We start from the raw sequence: 18,089 nt of genomic DNA, 5'->3' as shown, positions 1-18,089 counted from the left end.
CTTTTGTGCAGGCAGCGCTACAAAGCTCTTCTCAACAGCAGCAAGGCTTTATTGTCGAAATGGGATCAGGGAGACTGAAGTCTCGTTCCCACACACCCAAGCACCTTAAAGTCGAGTCAGAAAGCACACTTTAGAAATAAGATCATTTCAATAGTTTATAAAAAATGAAAGTAATAAGTAAATCACCAAAATCTTGACAGGGACGATCACATAGACAGTACAGTTGTCAAAAGTATTGACTTTGGTATCAATTGGTGCTAAAACTTTAAAAAAAAGAGGTAAACTGATGACTAGTGTTGTTTTTGGTTACCTGTTGAAATTTTAGTTTTAGTCCAGTCTTGTGTGAAGCTGACATTTTAGTTATTAGTTCTAGTCACGTCCATACTCTTTTTAGTCTAGTCAGGTTTAGGTCGACTAAAATCTGAGCATTTTAGTCTTATTTAGTCTGAATCATCCATGACTATTTTGGTCTGGTTTAGTTGATGAAAGTTGATGACATTTAGTCCAGGTTTAGTCAATGAAAACTGCATGTTAGTCTCTTTATAGAAATGTGATTCTATTTAACTCAGTCCTATAATATAGGACCTAGCAGTAAAGACAAAACACATATTTTCTTTTTAAGACAAACCGATTTCAAACAAAGTCATCATATTATTATTATTGTTACCATAATGACACAATAACACGTACATTCCAGACATAGTATGGGTGGTACTCTGATTTGAATGTACAATGTTTATTTAACCAACCAAACATGTTACGGCTGATTTATACTTCTACGTCAGATGCACAAGTATTTGCATGCTCTGGCGCAGCCTTTCGCGCGGTCGCATATCCCTCGCCATGGCTGACGCTGACGTGCACCTCTCAAAAAATGTGACACACGTCGCAATGGCGCGTAGCGAAAGCTCTGTGATTGGTCAGCTTGGTATCGATGATTGTTGTGGGTGGTTGCTGGAAGTCGCAAGCCCGATGGAGCGACTGTTAACCAAGCGTCCGGCGTTTCCAGATGGAAACTTTTGCTTTGTGTTTTACCTTACGATTAAAGTTGTTGCACGTCCGAAAAAACAAAAACACTGGCAAGAAAACTCGACACAGAGGAACATAAACACCTGCTGTCAGTTAGCGCTTTTGAAAGTGTTATTGCAGAGCAACACAACAGCCGGGCAGAAGTATAATGCACCAACTACGTGCAAGGCCAGGTGCCGTGGGTCACGGCGATCAACTTGAGCCAGAAGTATAAACCAGCCTTAGAAGTAAACCACACACACAAATTAATAAATAAACAAAACAATTAAAGAAAATATGAATAAAATAATGTGTGTTTGTTTTCGTCTTCTAAATAATGCGAGTTATGCAAGTGCGGTTAGAGGGAAAAAATAACTTGACTAAACAAAACAAAAATTTTTATGACATTTAAATTCTTCTCAGCTTTAGTTAACGAAATTAAGAGACATTGTTGCACAGTTTTTTATTTTGTAAAAGCACATTTAGTCTTGTTTTTATGTCAACAATATTGCCTTTTAAATTATGTTATAATTATCGTCCCATGACCAGAATTCGTGTAATAAATGTTCGTTGACGAAGATATTTAGTCATAACATTTTTCATTGACGAAAGCAACTCTACCAATGACTTCATGGCCAATCACAGTTATATCTGTTGAGCATGTGAACACAAATGCCAAGCCAGTAGTGTTTAAGAATGTGCTCAAATGTTAGCAGGAAATGAACATACAGTACATAAAGCCTTTGAATTTTTGTTTCTCTTTTTAAATATTTCCTAAATGATGTTTAACGGAGCAAGGAACTTTCACAGTATGTCTGATAATATTTTTTCCTTCGGATAGAAAGTCTATTTTTTTATTCAGCTAGAATAAAAGCAGTTTTACATTTTTTATGAACCATTTAAGGTCAAAATTGTATAGGTCAACAGAACAAAACGTTATACAAGAACTTGCCTAATTACCCCAACCTGCCTAGTAACCTAATTAACCTAATTAAGCCTTTTAAATGTCACTTTAAGCTGTATAGACAAAGTATAGTATAGGTATATGTATGTCATCATGACAAGATAAAATGTGTAGAAAAAATCTTCTCTCTGTTAAACAGAAATTGGGAAAAATAAACAGGGGGCTAAATATTCAGGAGGGCTAATATTCTGACTTCAACTGTATTTGCTATTTTAGTGCCGACTGGTACAGATGTTGATACTTTGACAACCCCTAATAGACACAGACTGTTTGCAGTGTGATAAGAATGTGTCTGAAAGTGGGTAAATCAGCTCTCACTCGCTTCCTGAGGATCTCAGAGCTCCCATGGCGAATATGATGAGCTGTTGAGCTGATATCCTTCCCATTGAACATCCTCAGATTAGGTAACAGGAAGATCACTTTGTGTTCATCGTTCACCTAAAAAACACATAAAACAGCTTTTAGAGAGAACAAGATCCACAGAGTCTAATATGACACTGTCAAATTGTGCACATATATACAAAACAGGTGCGCTTGCATCAAGTTTTTAGAGCAGCTGCCTGTAGTATTGGTAACCTAGTAACCATCAGTAAACAAGGTAAGCATAATGGAGTCCGCTGACAAAGACTATAGAATACACAAGGCGTGTCACTCGTATGAATGGGGAATCACTTTGAATGGGGAAAAGTGCAACAGTCAATATGGCAAATGAAGCCCCGCATACTAGTACAGGAGCCAATCATCGATCACTATCGACTGACGATTCTCCGGGGGAAAAGCTCAGACTAGATGTGTACTTTTTACGACAGTTTTTTGTCAACAAATGGACCGGAATCTAAGCGAATACTTGCTTCACAGACATAAGAAATATATCCGCATAAAGCTTAAAATCTGTACTTTTAAATTAACCAACTACACTTACGGCCGGAGCAAGCTGAACTGCATCTCTATGCCAAGGACGATCACGCCGCCCTCAACCCGAAAGTGAAAACGGAAGTGACCCGTTAGCAAAGTGAGGACCGAGGGTCGGGGGGCGGGGGAATTAGGAGTATCGCGGACGGCGCCCTCTCTATTCTGCCACCCTAGGTCGCCTCTATGGACGCGCCGGCCCTGACTACACTTGAAACCAAAAGTTTTCTGGTTTTGTAATCTGTATGAAACGAACGCGAGGTACAGTCCGTCCTGTCAAACGCACATCACATGACAGCAGCTACTCAAACGCCCACAAACTTGTAAACTAGGAGGAGATTCACCATCAAGACTAAGTTGTGAGTTACTTCAGAAGACCAGCACCATCAGATGATCATTATCCATGATTATCAGATGATAATGTTTAACAGCTATAAATGAGGTTGGTGTCGTGATCTCGCTCCTTTTGAGTGTGCATGCGCATTAGCTCGGGAAACCGATAAAAATGACAATTTAGTTTGATTCCAACGTTTAGAAATGAAACTTATGAGACAGTTGATGTTTGATTTTATTGCTGATTCCAATATATAATGTAATCGTAAGCTTGCCAAACAGTTTTGTAGAATTGATGTTTCCCCATTCAGACAGAATGCCTGGCATACTCCCAGAGAGGCGTTTCAAAGCTGGCCGCCAAAAGAAATGACTTCTGTATTGCTAAATAAAATTAATCAAATTATTCTATCTATTCTATTATTTTAGGGAATATTGGTAATTATCATTGACATAAAAAACAAATAAAACAGCTTATAGAGAGAACACATCACTATTTTCTCAGAAAACATATTTCTAAATGTGCCGTTGACTTGAAATTTTCCCTGTAGGTTGGTAACAACCAAAGAAATCCATATAGCAAAGAAAACAAATCTATTTATTTTACAAATTAAGTAATGCTTAATAAAATGAAATGACGCAGGGAAAAAGTATTGAACACGAAGAAACGGAGGTGTAGAAAGGCAGTGAATGCCCAGACAGCAGCTGAAATCTCTCAGTAGTTCTTCCGCAAACCCTCTGCCCTTAATTCAGAGTAAATGAATATTAGCTGCTTCAGTCCAACATCTACATTGCCAAGATGACAAAGATGAATGGGTGGACATTTTATTGGACAATGGACAATTGGACAATGATCCAAAACACAGCCACAGCATCTTTAAGCTGCCATCACCAAAAAAGCCTTTTATATATATAGTATTAAATACATTTCAGTAGTTCAGTACTTTCTCCTTGTGTCATTAATTGTTATTACACTAATTTTTCAGATATTTTTGTTTTGTTTTATGTTTGTATTGTTTGGGTTTTTACCAAATCTGGTTCAATTCCATGTCAACAGCTCCTTTAGAAATATTACTCCCAGGAAAAAACATGTCATGTTCAATACTTATGTTCCCCACTGTATGTGTAGGGTTCTTTATACATGTTTATACGGCCTGGTACATGTACATGACTATTGCCTACATGTTGTATGAATTGCTTTGCAGTTTTCAGTACATTTAAAATCAATTTTAGTATGAACGTTTATGACGAATCACAATTATTTGTGTAAACGTCCATACGTACAGTTCACACAAAAATGAACATGACCTATTTATTTACTCATGACAGGCTAAAATAAAATGTGCTTCTTACTGTGAGGTAAAGGTTGTCCTCTAGTCTAAGTTCCTCTACGTTTTTCAGGGCTTCCAGCGACGACACGTCCTCCATGTCATTGTTTGAGCAGTTCAGGATCTTCAGGCAGGGCAGACGGAGGCCTTTGGGAATCTTCTGCAACATGTTCCCAGACAAATCCAACTTCTCTAGACGACACAGTTTAGACAGCAGAGGCACAGGCAGATCCTCGCTCTTCAGATTCATGCGGGAAAGACTGTGCAGAACAGACGATACATCAGTTAATTACCACAGAATAGGTCTCTGGAGATGTACTGCAACAACAAAACATGCGCTGCAAGATTCATTCTTCAGTAACAACCAGCTGGATGTGCATTATGCTGCTTATTACATGGCTATGTGCCACAAAAGTAAAGAATTAGACACAAAATATTGATCTGAGGTGTAGTAATTTACTTACTCTTTAATTACTAGTTACTAATTTAATTATTAGTAAGCACTAATTACTCAATAATCGACTTATTGTTATTCAGTCGCAAAATGGCGCCAAACAGGTTGACAATTGAATGACAAATAAGCATATATGAATATATAATGTTCGAAATGATTCGTAATAACTGAATGAGCGTGTGTTAGGGCTAAACAATATATCGTTTGAGCATCGATATCGCAATGTGTGTATCCGCAATAGTCACATCGCAGGATTAGATTATGATATAAAGATCTAAAAATAAAAACATTATGAATTATTATTATTTTTAAATTATTTACACAATGCTGACCATGTTATTTTACATTTGATTGTTTAAATTTCGGCACCTAAATACTGTTAGGCCACCGTTTAAAGTCATAAAGCACTGTTTACTTGACTTTTATCTTTGCTCTGTTGTATTTAGATCAGAGATGTATAGTAACGAAGTAGAACTACTTCACTACTGTACTTAAGTACTAAAAGGCAGTATCTGTACTTTACTGGAGTATTGTTTTTTTCTCCTACTTCCACTTTTACTTAAGTACATATTTTCGATGAGTTTAATACTTTTACTCCGATAGATTTTTTATGAGCTGCATCGTTACTCGTTACTAGAGGTGTCAAAATGGTCGATATCGGTTCAGTAATAGATCATAACGGGTTATTACGTACTGACGTCATTTATCTCCTATGTGCGGTGTCGCAATACTATGGCGAAGGACGGAGGCGCGAGGGCGAGTGAAGGCGGCACAGCACACGAGCCGCTATTTCACTAGATATGCTTGTAATATATGCAAACACACTGAATAGAAAAGATTTGATCATCCCAATCTATCTAAATGAAAGAAATCTTTCCAAATGGCTGTTCAAATCATCTGGTGAAATTATATTCATATCGCAATATATATGCGATATATATCCCAAACCTGTGTTATTATTATTAGTTTAATTGGTTGTTATCTGTTCTCTAAAACATACCTTGGAATAATGTGACTGACCAATCAGAATCAAGAGTTCCAGAGAGCCATGTATGTTTTTTTAACAGTTTTTTTATTAGAACGCAACACAAAATCAGAGATACATCAGAAATAGTCAGTAAGGATACAGATAGATACTTAAAAGATTAGGGAGAAAGGGGAAGAAAGGGTACATTTGCACAGTTTTATTTTAAAACAATATATATTATGTTGAAGTTATATGTAAAAATATAATAAATAAATAAAAAGAATTTTTAAAAAAGGAAAAAAAAAAGGGGGGGGGGGTTGGGAGATGTCTCATATACTTATCGTGCATGTATTGTAGCTGCTTATTAAATCTATGGTTTACGTTTAAAGTTACTCATGTATAATTATTAAAATTGGGTTCCATCTTGCTTCAGATATATTCATCTGGAGTCTAAGGCAATAGGTTATTTTTTCCATTTCATAAATTTCTCTAATTTTTTTATCCATTGGTGCCATGTATGTTTTAATTATATTTTAAATAATTCTGTGTTTAACCTTCAGACATCATATTAAGTATTATTTGTTGTAAATAGTGAAAAGTAGAGCATGACTAAATTTTTATCTTTCTCCGTTTATGTAAATTCACACCCTGATATACAAAACAAAACATAATATGTGAATTAGGTATGTTTTGATGCTAGTTTATGCTGGTATTTAAATGGTCATGCGACGGCAAATGTAGAACCTAGGAATCAGCATCAAAACATATCTAACCAGAATATGCTGGTCTTTTTAGCAAAGCATGACGCTTGAAGTAAAATAAAATTCTCTAAATAGGCCTCAAAAGCAATAGGCCTCAAGAAACCAATGTTTAGAGTGAATTTAGAACAGCTGCCTGTTATGAATCCACTGTAAACAACGGCCTCTCTGGTAGGGCTGGGCGATTAATCGAAAAGTAATCCACATTCAGAACCTATAATCGATAAATTTTTTCTAGGTCAGTTTTTTTCAATTACTTTCCTACTGTACGTGGAGTCACGTGACCCCGCTCTGTTAAAGCTAATTTATACTTAATTGTATTATGATTTATACTTATGTTATTCTAATGTTATACACCTCTCAAAAAATGTAACTACACGTCACGACACGTAGCGCAAGCCTTGTGATTGGTCGGTTTGGTAGCGGTGACGAGGGTGGGTGGCGCAGAGAGAAGCGTTTTAGGCAAGATGTGTCTTAATTTCAATTGTTCAACGTTAACGTTTAATAAATAATCATAGATAATAGATGGGTGTATTACTTCAATTATTTTTAAATCAAGTAAGGCACCGTTCATTCAGTTCATTCTCTCACTTGTAATATGAACGTAATATTACTGTACAAACTTGTTAGTGAACTATGAAGACAAAAACATAAAATAAATAAATAAAATAATTGTTCATTAATCGCAATTGCGTTAAAATGTTCAATTAATGGAGATTTTGATTTTAGGAAAAATCGCCCAGCCCTACTCTCTGGGCTTATTGGTTTTATAAATTGTTATTTCATATACGTAGCAAGCTTATTACCAATTAGAATGAATGACTTTATGACTGCTTAAATGTTATCAGATTTAATGAATATATATATTTATGTTTACTACCAGTGTTGGAAAATGCTATTTTAAAAAGTAATGCATTACAATTTTGAGCTACTCCCAAAAAATTAACTAGTTGCGTTACTTAGTTACTTTTATGGTAAGTAATACGATACGTTACTTTTCAGTTTTTCTGACCTGGTTGAGGCTTGATCTCTTTCAGAACTTGAAGGTTTTTTTTTCCTTTTTTTTAAATAGAGAAGTTAACAACACTCTGTATAACAGAGCTTCTCATAGTCCAGACTCCGGAATGTGAGGGTATTCAATCCGGACCCGACTTTATTTCGTATTGCAAGACCATGCGGAAAGGATTCAAATTGTGGATTTGCTTTCTTTGAGAAATGCATAAACCTTGTAAATAGCTTTTTGTATTTTTGTTTGAATAAAATATGGGGCGAAATAAAATCGTAGTTAAAAAATTCAAAGTTTCCCTGCGTGACTTGTGTGCGCACACACCTGCTTTAACACACAGCAGCCAAGCGATCATATGAATGGATGAAGATGTCGGTCTCACAGAAAAGAATAGAAAGTTGAATAGACAGATAAGTATGCATTTATTTTGCTACAAGCCAGCACAAATTCATTCTGCATAATTTGTAATGCGACATTTGGAGTGGAAATGTGAGACGCCACTATGAAATGAAACACAGACATTTAAAATGGCAGTATCCACAAAATACAGACATAAGGACTGCAAAACTACGACACCTGAAATTTTCATTACACACCTTTTGTATTTTTCACTTTTTTTGGAGAGAGGTCTGGAGGTAGATCGGGTGCAGTTGGCCTGCATGCAATGCTTTTTAATGTGCACACCCAACCCCTTCCCCTCACAGTGACATCACTAGCGCCATTGAGTGCATTGTGAGATATCTAAGATATCTCTGAGATATGCAGTCTCAGCTGGCATCATCATGGCTGCATCCAGATACTATTGGGCCAACCTTTTGTTGTGTTTTGTACAAAAATGCTCTTATATTAGTGGTTCTGCCTCATTTACATTGTATTTAATGTGTTTCGAATGCAAATGCCACATTATTTAAAGAAAAATAAATAGTCTTGTGATGCATGTTATGGATGTTTATTAAAAACAGGTTATGTTAAAGAAAATTCAGATTTGGACGTTTTAATGTAGACACTGAGAAATAAAAAATAATGTAGGATAATGTTATCTTCGCAGAACTTCCTGACCCCAGAGGTATACATGCCGTATACAGGTTAATGACAGTTTAAAACAATGTGTTTGCTTCTTTTCTACTTTTGCCTTATTTAAAAGAAAAACCACTGTCCAGTACAGTTAATCCTATTTCCCTTTTTTCCATGGGTTCAAAATAGTGAGATATTACCATCGCAGAAATGTGAGGCTCTGCCATCTTCATCTCTGTCTGTTCCTGCATTCTCTCGTTGTGTGCAGCATTCAACGTGACTATGATCATTTTAATTTAGAAATTTATTATTTAAAGGGAATTAACTAAACTAAAAAGTAATTCAAATAGTATTACTTAATTTGGAATAGTAATGCGTTACTTTACTCGTTACTTAGAACAGTAATATTATTACGTAACTCACGTTACTTGTAATGCGTTACCCACAACACTGTTTACTACTATATTTATGTGTAGTGTGTTGACCGTCAGTCACTGTGATATGTAGACATGTTTATATATGTGTTATAACATGTTACTGTTATAACGTGTGTAGTGTGCCAACAAATGAACTTTCTTACTTGAGAGTCTTGATCTGGTCCAGTTTGTTCGTCTTTGGAGAGCTTTTCTCCAGCAGTATCTTCTCTGTACCTCTCCATGGCTGCACTCATTGAAACTGTGAGTGTTGTGTTTAAAGCAGACCTTATAATGGCGGGCTGTAACGATTAAAGGTTTCAGAGACTTACTGGGACTTTTGCTATTGGATATTGAGGTGTCAGAAACTCAAAGTATCTGGTATTGTTATGCAATGTTTCGGGACGATTGTCCAGTTTTCACAGCCGATGGGCGATCAGAACACAGGAGATTGTCCTGAAACCTTTGTGTAGAGATTTTTAAATTAGGGAGATTTGCAAGACGAAAGTAAAAATGTCAGACAAAGAAAAACATAGGTTTTACTGAGAAAGTGTTGTTCAAAAAATAGTTAAGTAAAAATAAAACATTATGCTCACACAAAGGGTACTTATAGTAAACTAACTTAAAAATGTAATACATCTGAAGATGTTTACGTGCTGTGTGTATTTTTAATAACGTGTAAGAAACTAAAAAAGTCGAAGATTACGTTGTAATTTCAGTTTATATCGTGAGATTACGGTTTAGTGTTATTATATTATAATAAGTGAGTGGTGAGTTTTTTTCTTAACTTACCTGTAATATGCATGCAGACAATAGACTACAAAACTAGATGTAGACCGAAGGATATCTTTAAACATAAAACACAACACTTGCAGTCATGTGGTAGATTTAACGTCAGATCGTTTTCCCGGGAAACTACAAATGAACTTTGACCAGCTTCGACGTAAAAACGTTTTGGCGTCACAATTCCGCCATGTTGAGTGTGTCAGTCTGCAAAAATATCACTTTAATATTTTTAATATCAATTTAAAAATGTGCAATAAATAAAAAACACATGCAAATCAGTGTCCCTGAACCAGCGGGTAAACTTCCTAATGGTCCCAATAAATGAACATATTCTTAATTCACATGCTAAGAATAAAAGGATGTATTAAACTGACATTAAGTTTGTTTATTTGTTGTTGTTGTTGGGAAATGACACAAAATATGTTTGCAATCACGTGGTTCTGGTGACTAAATTCAAATAGTAAAAAAAAAACTAAATTATTAGCGTTATATAGCTATTTATAATCTGACAAATAAGAAAGTGTAGTGTGTGCAAATATTTTGGTCTTTTTCTTTATTGTTGTCCAGCCAGGATATTGTAAATATATAAAAATTAACAACAGTTCAATAATAATAATAATAATAATAATAATAATAATAATAATAATAATAATATAAAAAAAAAAATATATATATATATATATATATATATATAATATATATATATATATATATATATATATATATATATATATATATATATATATATTCTGAATGGGAGAGAGATTTAGAAGAGTGCCCTGGTCACATAACGTTACATTGGAGTTGATTGATAATATTATCTTATTTTTACGCATTTAAGGTTTTTATTTGTGTTATTACGTCCAAGTTCGTTCTGAATGTTTCATTTTAGTCCACTGGGTGGCAGTAAAGTATTTTTTTAAAATCTTGTTTTTAAACTACAAAATAAAGTTTCTGTCTATAAAAATGACAAGTCATATAACTATTAATATCATTATTATTTTTGCATTTCGGCGGGTTTTAGCAGGAATCAGTCAGCTACATCTGACAACACTAAAGATCAGAAAAATCACAAAAATGGAGTCATCTACTTTTGTAAACGAATTCTTCATATATTTTCATCATTCTTCGTAACCTAATGCAGATCAGCAATTATTGCTGCACAACATAAACTTCGTTCAAAGTCGAGTCTGGATTAAAGTTTGCAGTTTGCAACACATGAGATTTGTGGAGTCGCTGCAGTTGAATCATAATGGACCGCATGTCCCTAACACAGACACACACACATGCAGGCACATTTATGTAGTTAAAGTCATATTGTTATTAACTCCTCCTGTGAAATGTGTATTCTTTTTCAAATATTTCCCAAGTGCAGTTTAACAGACCATGGACATTTTTTACAGTATTTCCCAATACTTTTCCAATTGGCTGATGAAAGTCTTATTTCTTTTAGTTTGGTTGGAATTAAAGCAGTTTTTTGACCACTGGGTCAACATTGTTAGCCCACTAATGATTTTTTTCCTTTTGATTGGCTACAGAACAAACCACTGTTTTCAATAATGAATAAACTGAATATTCATTGATTCATTTTCCTTCAGTTTAGTCCCTTTATTCATCAGGGGTTGCCACAGTGCAATGAACCGCCAACTTATCTAGAACGTTTTAAACAGCGGATGCCCTTCCAGCAGCAACCCAGTACTGTTAAACACCCAAACACACTCATTCACTATGACCAATTTAGTTAATCCAATTCACCTATAGCGCAAGTCTTTGGACTGTGGGGGAAACCAGAGCACCGGGAGGAAACCCATACCAACACGGGGAGAGCATGCAAACTCCACACAGAAATGACAGCATAAAAAATGACAAATAAAAACACAGTTCAGGTGTACAGAAAGAGTTTATTTTATTTAGTTTGACCTGCAAAATCATCTGAAAACAAGAATCTGAAAGATTAATTTACGGATAAAAGAAAACAAAAAAAGCTGTTTTAATCTGCGCGCTCATAATAAATCGCGGTGGTCTTGAGTGTGTTATTGTGAATCATGGCTGGCTTGACTGTAGTGCAACACACAGTTAAAATAAGTCTTCTGATCAATAACCCTGCTAAAAACAAAAGAAATCATCACAACATTCAACAAACAGGCATACAGTTACCATATTTTCTATTTTAAACTATAGTAAATTAAAGTTTAAAACTATAGTTTTAAATAGAAGCTAAAGTGGGCCACGCTGCTCCCACCCACTATAACTCTGCGAGCAGGTCCCACTACCAGCCACCTGTGGTTCCCTGAGGATCCTCAGAGGCCCAAGTAGCACCCTGCCAAAGTGTGCACGGGCCGCCTCGCCTCAGGGAGTGCACGTGCTAATCAGGATGTTGCTCGGTGACACATTTTGAGCAACAAACACGTAATATTCTTTGTGATATTGCATACACATATGCAAACCGCTAAGAACATCACAGATGGGCCCATGTGATGCTTCAGGAAACTGTGCGTGGCTCCACTTGTATCGTCGGTTTTGAACTCACCTTGGTCAAGTTCAAACAGCAACATGGAGAAAACTGATCTGAAAGAGAGAACTGAAGAGCTTTATGAGAATGCAGATGAATGTTTAGAAGGCAACGTCACTGGCTGAGAATGACATAAATCTCCTTATAGTGCTGATTATATATATATATATATATATATATATATATATATATATATATATATATATATATATATATATATATATATATATATATATATATATATATATTATATATATATATATATATATATGCTTCAGTGAGAGAAGAGCAAAAGTTTGTTTGCATGACCACCCTGGTTGAAAAAACTATACTAAGCTGTATTGCAATATATTTTTAATTTGAATAGTACGTAGTAAGTATACTAACTAAAAAGTTGACTTAATTTAAATATATTAAAAGTGTATTATTACCATACTTTTATATATAACTTTGAACACACTTACAAATAATTGTAATTTAGTATATTTTCTAAAAATAAATTTCAGAAAAATGCACTTTAATTAAATGCTTTTTTATTTTTACAAGTGTATTTATTTAGCATTTGATGTTAATATATTTTAGTATTATTTTAACTATGCATTCAAAATGAATTTTGTAAGAATGGATCAAAAGCATACTTTCAAAGCACATTATTAAATAATCAGAAGTTGTATACATGTTAAATTTTGTAGTAATTTTAGTGTAATTTTTCATTCATGCAATTCAGATCATTACTGCTTTTAGAAAGTAATAAAATATGTCAAATGCATTGAAAGCCCATTTAAAACATTTGTAAATAACTCTGTATTACTGTATAAGAGACACTGAGAATAAAACATATCCATCCATCCATCCATCCATCTATCTATCTAATAATGATAGCAACATAAGGCATCAGAGTATATGGGACAGTTATTGTTGCACAGTAATTTACCATTTATTGTCACTGTTACTAGCTATAATGGCCACAAAGTAAATTACTGCAATTTATTCTTTGCACAACACAGTTTCATACAAATTGTTTTACAGTTAAATACTGTTTGTATTGTGTGCAAAACACTGGTTTATTTACCGCATAATCAACAGCAAAGGTTAACAGTGTACCATGTAAATAACTGCCACAGAGAAGACGGATCTTACAATCTATGCCCACCTCCACCCCCTTCCATTTAGAAGGACATCTATTTATCATTCATTAATTCATTCATCCATCCATCCATCCATCCATTCAAGAAATACTTAACTAGACCATCAGTTTGCAGTCATTGCTGAGGTGCGATTCCCATTTCTCCACATGCCCCAGCATAAACTGCAAAAGACTAACAAAGCTCTACTTGCTGATCTCCAGCAATAAACCAACTGTTCTCCAGGTCTTTAAGTGTATATCTCCACCATTCCCTTGTGAGTCTCCTTCTATTGCTGCACTCTAATCTGCAAAAGATGAAGACAGCACCAACAGAGCCCTACTGTACCTGTTGGCTGAACTGTTCTCCAGCAATTGTTTGATAAATCTCCACCGATGCTCTTATGAGTCTCCCTCTTCTCCCTGTTGTGTGTCCATTACGTACAATGTAAATAACTGCCACAGAGAAGACATTTAACAATCTATGCCCACCACCACCCCCTTCCTCTTTGAAGGACATCCATCCATGCACCCATCTTTCTGCCTTTGAAGGATATTCCTGATCATCAGTTTCCAGTCATTGCTGAGGTGTGTGATTCCTATTTTTCTCCACACGCTGCTCTCCAGTCTGTAAAAGACAAAAGCAGGACTAACAGAGCTCTACATGCTTGCTGCATGCACACACTGTTCCCCAGTGTTCTTCAGATAAATCTCCACCAATGCATGTTCTGCATGTTGTGTGTCCATTACCTGAAAAAGAAACACCTGCCGCAGACAAGACATCTAACTATCTAAGCCCACCACCACCCCCTTCCTCTTGGAAGGACATCTGTCGTCGATATGTGACACCTGAACATCAGTTTCTTATCATTGCTGAGGTGTGTGATTCCCTAGTTCCTCCACTCCACTCTGTAAAACACAAAGACAACATCAATAGAGCTTTACCTGCTTGTTCAATACTATCTATCTATCTATCTATCTATCTATCTATCTATCTATCTATCTATCTATCTATCTATCTATCTATCTATCTATCTATCTATCCGTCCGTCTGTCTGTCTGTCTGTCTGTCTGGAGAGACCAAAGCATCAGTGAGTCTGTAAAAATTAAAGTATATAATTTTAAATGTTTTATAAAGTGGATTTAATTCAACTTAATACTGTAAGGCAGTACCTAATTTATTACAACGTACTTGTCATTACTGAGGTGTATTTCCCTGTTTCTCCACTTGCTCCATGCTGATCTGCCAAAGAGAAAGATATCAAGTCTGTAATTATTCTTAATACATTACTTTGGAAACTAACTCCATTGTTCAGTCTGTTCAGGCAATTCTACCTGTTTGCTGAGCTCCAGGTCTTCAAGTATATCTTCATCATTCCTCTTGTGAGTCTCAGGGGTGTTGCTAGACATAAAGTTCTACTGGGGCATGGGCTCCCTTGACCGCAACCCACACATACACACTCCCCCTCCCCCAAAAATAGTTTACCCATATATATACACAGCTATACTGAATATTATGAATTTTTATTATATTATAAATAAATAAACATTTTATTATTATTATAAAAACAATAATTTTACACAAATATTATTCTTAAAAAATAACAGAAATCAATCCAATGTAAAGACACAACTGGAGTGATATAAGATCTTCTAAAAAATCTTTTGCATGAATTTTAATTTCATATGAGAATTCTAGAGAGCACAAAATAAACATGTTTAGAGTTATCTTTTGTCTGAGACATGACTCTGATGGCAGAGAAATAATGTCATTAAGTCTAACCTCCCTGACTCATCATCTCTCCTCTGTGCTTCATACAAAAATCATCTTACAGGAGCCACGATTAGTCAAAATATGATCATCATCATCATCATCATATTACTTAAACATTAGTTTAGCCGATTTCAAAACTTACTGAGAGCCGAAACCACTACATTAAAGGCTGTTACAACGGTTTCACAATGTATGAGCGGCATATTTTGTTTTCAGCATGTGTGTTAAACAACAGGGATTCACACCGGGAGCAGCAGCAGCGGTGCGTGAGGCACATAAGAAAGGTTTTCTGTGCATATGCGTCAGTTTGATTTAGATTAAACTACGATACTTTTTACTACATTTCCCTATTTAATGTGGCACATGCCCCAGCAAATGGGGTCTAGTGAGACCTCTAGTGAGTCTCCTGCTTCTGCTCACTCCAATCTGCAAAATACAAAGACAACACCAACAGAGCCCAACCTGCTGGCTGAGCTCCTGCAATACACAAGTTGTTCTGCAGAAGTTTTCAGATAAATCTCCACCGATCCTCTTGTGAGTCTCCCTTTTCTGCCTGTTGTGTGTTCATTAACTACAATGTAAATAACTGCCACAGAGAAGAAATCTAACTAACAATCTATGGCCACCACCACCCCCTTCTCTTAGAAGGACATCTCTTTACCATCTATCCATGCATTCAATAATCCATCCATCCATCCAAGAAATACCTAACCAGACCATTAGTTTTCAGTCATTGCTGAGGTGTGATTCCCATTTCTCCACATGCCCCAGTCTAATCTGTTAAAGACAAAAACAAGACTAACAAAGCTCTACTTGCGGGCTGATCACCAGCAAAAAACCAACTGTTCTACAGGTCTTTGAATAGATCTTCACCATTCCCTTGTGAGTCTCCTTCTTCTGCTGCACTCCAATCAGCAAAAGATAGAGACAGCATCAACAGAGACCTACTGTACCTGCTGGCTGAACTGTTCTCCAGCAATTGTCAGATAAATCTCCACCGATGATCTTGTGAGTCTCCCTCTTCTCCCTGTTGTGGTTCCATTACCTACAATGTAAATAACTGCCACAAAGAAGACATTTAACAATCTATGCCCACCACCACCCCCTTCCATTTGGAAGGACATCTATTTATCATCCATCATCCATTCATTCAGGAAGTACCTAACCAGACCATCAGTTTCCAGTCATTGCTGAGATGTGTGATTCCTGTTTTTCTCTACACGCTACTCTCCAGTCTGTAATAGACAAAGACAGGACTAACAGAGCTCTAGATGCTTGCTGCTTCAGCAATACACACACTGTTCTCCAGTGTTCTTTAGATAAATCTCCACCAATGCTCTTTTGAGTTTCCTTCTTCTTCATGTTGTGTCCATTACTTGAAAAAGAAACATCTGCCACAGACAAAACATCTAGCTTGCTATCTAAGCCCACCTCCAGCCCTTCCTCATGGAAGGACATCTATTTTTCATTCATTCATCCATTCATCAGTTTGCAGACATTGCTGTGGTGCGATTCCCATTTCTCCACATGCCCCAGCCTAAACTGCAAAAGACAAACAAAGCTCTACTTGCTGATCTCCAGCAATAAACCAACTGTTCTCCAGGTCTTTGAGTATATCTCCACCATTCCCTTGTGAGTCTCCTTCTTCTGCTGCTTGAAGGATATTCCTGATCATCAGATTCCAGTCATTGCTGAGATGTGTGATTCCTATTTTTCTCCATGCTCGCTGCTCCAGAAATGCACACAATGTTCTTCAGTGTTCTTCAGATAAATCTCCACCAATGCATGTTCTGCATGTTGTGTGTCCATTACCTGAAAAAGAAACACCTGCCGCAGACAAGACATCTAACTATCTGAGCCCACCACCACCCCCTTCCTCTTGGAAGGACATCTGTCGTCGATATGTGACACCTGAACATCAGTTTCTTATCATTGCTGAGGTGTGTGATATCTCCAGCGTTGATTTCCACCTTCATCTGCTCCACTCCAACCTGCAAAAGACAAAGACAGCACCAAAAAACAAAACAATTGTCCACCGGTGCTCTTATGAGTCTCCCTCTTCGGTCTGTTCTCTCTCCATTACCTGAAAGAGAAAAACTCAACACACCCAAGGCCTAATTAACTATCTATACCAACCACCACTCCTCCATCTTGGAAGGGCGTCCATCTGTGCACCCGTCCATCTGATTTTTTAAAAACAAATTCCTGACCAACAATTTCCAGTCAATGCTGAGGTGTGCGAGTCCCTTTTTTTCTCCAAGTGGTCCATTCCGAGCCGCAAAATAAAACAGAAAGATTTCAAGTCATTAATTAATCTTAACACCATCCTACTATCATTTTCTCCAGTCTGATTCTGTTGTAACACTAACAAATAATATTTCACAGCTCTAAATAAATACTCTACAAGATCACAATCTATAAACTTAGAATAGATAAATGTGTTACAATACTAGTAAAACTGAACAATTAAAATCTGCAAATGTTGAACAGGCCGACAGCATAAACTACAAATAAATAATACAACAGCCAGACAATTTATCCGACAATAGACGTACAGTAATATTCAATATGTGTTAAAGCTGACAGCATACAAATACATTATAACAGATCAATTTATCCATCAATATAACAAATAACAATCTGCAAATGTTAAATTACATAGCAATAAACAAATGAAGCATACAAACAAACAATAAATACTGTATCTATCTCTGTCTATCTGAAGGAAATACCCGATCATCAC

At 36.0% G+C, this 18,089-nt stretch overlaps 1 protein-coding gene across 1 annotated transcript in view; it reads right to left on the bottom strand.

The window, feature by feature from the left end:
• The window catches only part of lrwd1 (leucine-rich repeats and WD repeat domain containing 1), a 35,327-nt gene extending 20,345 nt beyond the window's left edge, over positions 1 to 14,982 (bottom strand). Inside the window, 9 exon segments of the mRNA XM_056457158.1 lie at positions 2 to 101; positions 2,289 to 2,410; positions 4,565 to 4,799; positions 9,319 to 9,387; positions 9,389 to 9,453; positions 12,385 to 12,505; positions 14,105 to 14,200; positions 14,775 to 14,815; positions 14,908 to 14,982. Coding sequence (XP_056313133.1) covers positions 2 to 101; positions 2,289 to 2,410; positions 4,565 to 4,799; positions 9,319 to 9,387; positions 9,389 to 9,453; positions 12,385 to 12,505; positions 14,105 to 14,200; positions 14,775 to 14,815; positions 14,908 to 14,982 — 924 coding nt within the window.
• Positions 14,983 to 18,089: the final 3,107 nt, after the last annotated feature.

The sequence above is a fragment of the Danio aesculapii genome, chromosome 5 (assembly GCF_903798145.1).
Source record: "Danio aesculapii chromosome 5, fDanAes4.1, whole genome shotgun sequence".
In the NCBI taxonomy this organism is placed as follows: domain Eukaryota; kingdom Metazoa; phylum Chordata; class Actinopteri; order Cypriniformes; family Danionidae; genus Danio; species Danio aesculapii.
This window is presented reverse-complemented; position numbering and strand designations above follow the sequence as displayed.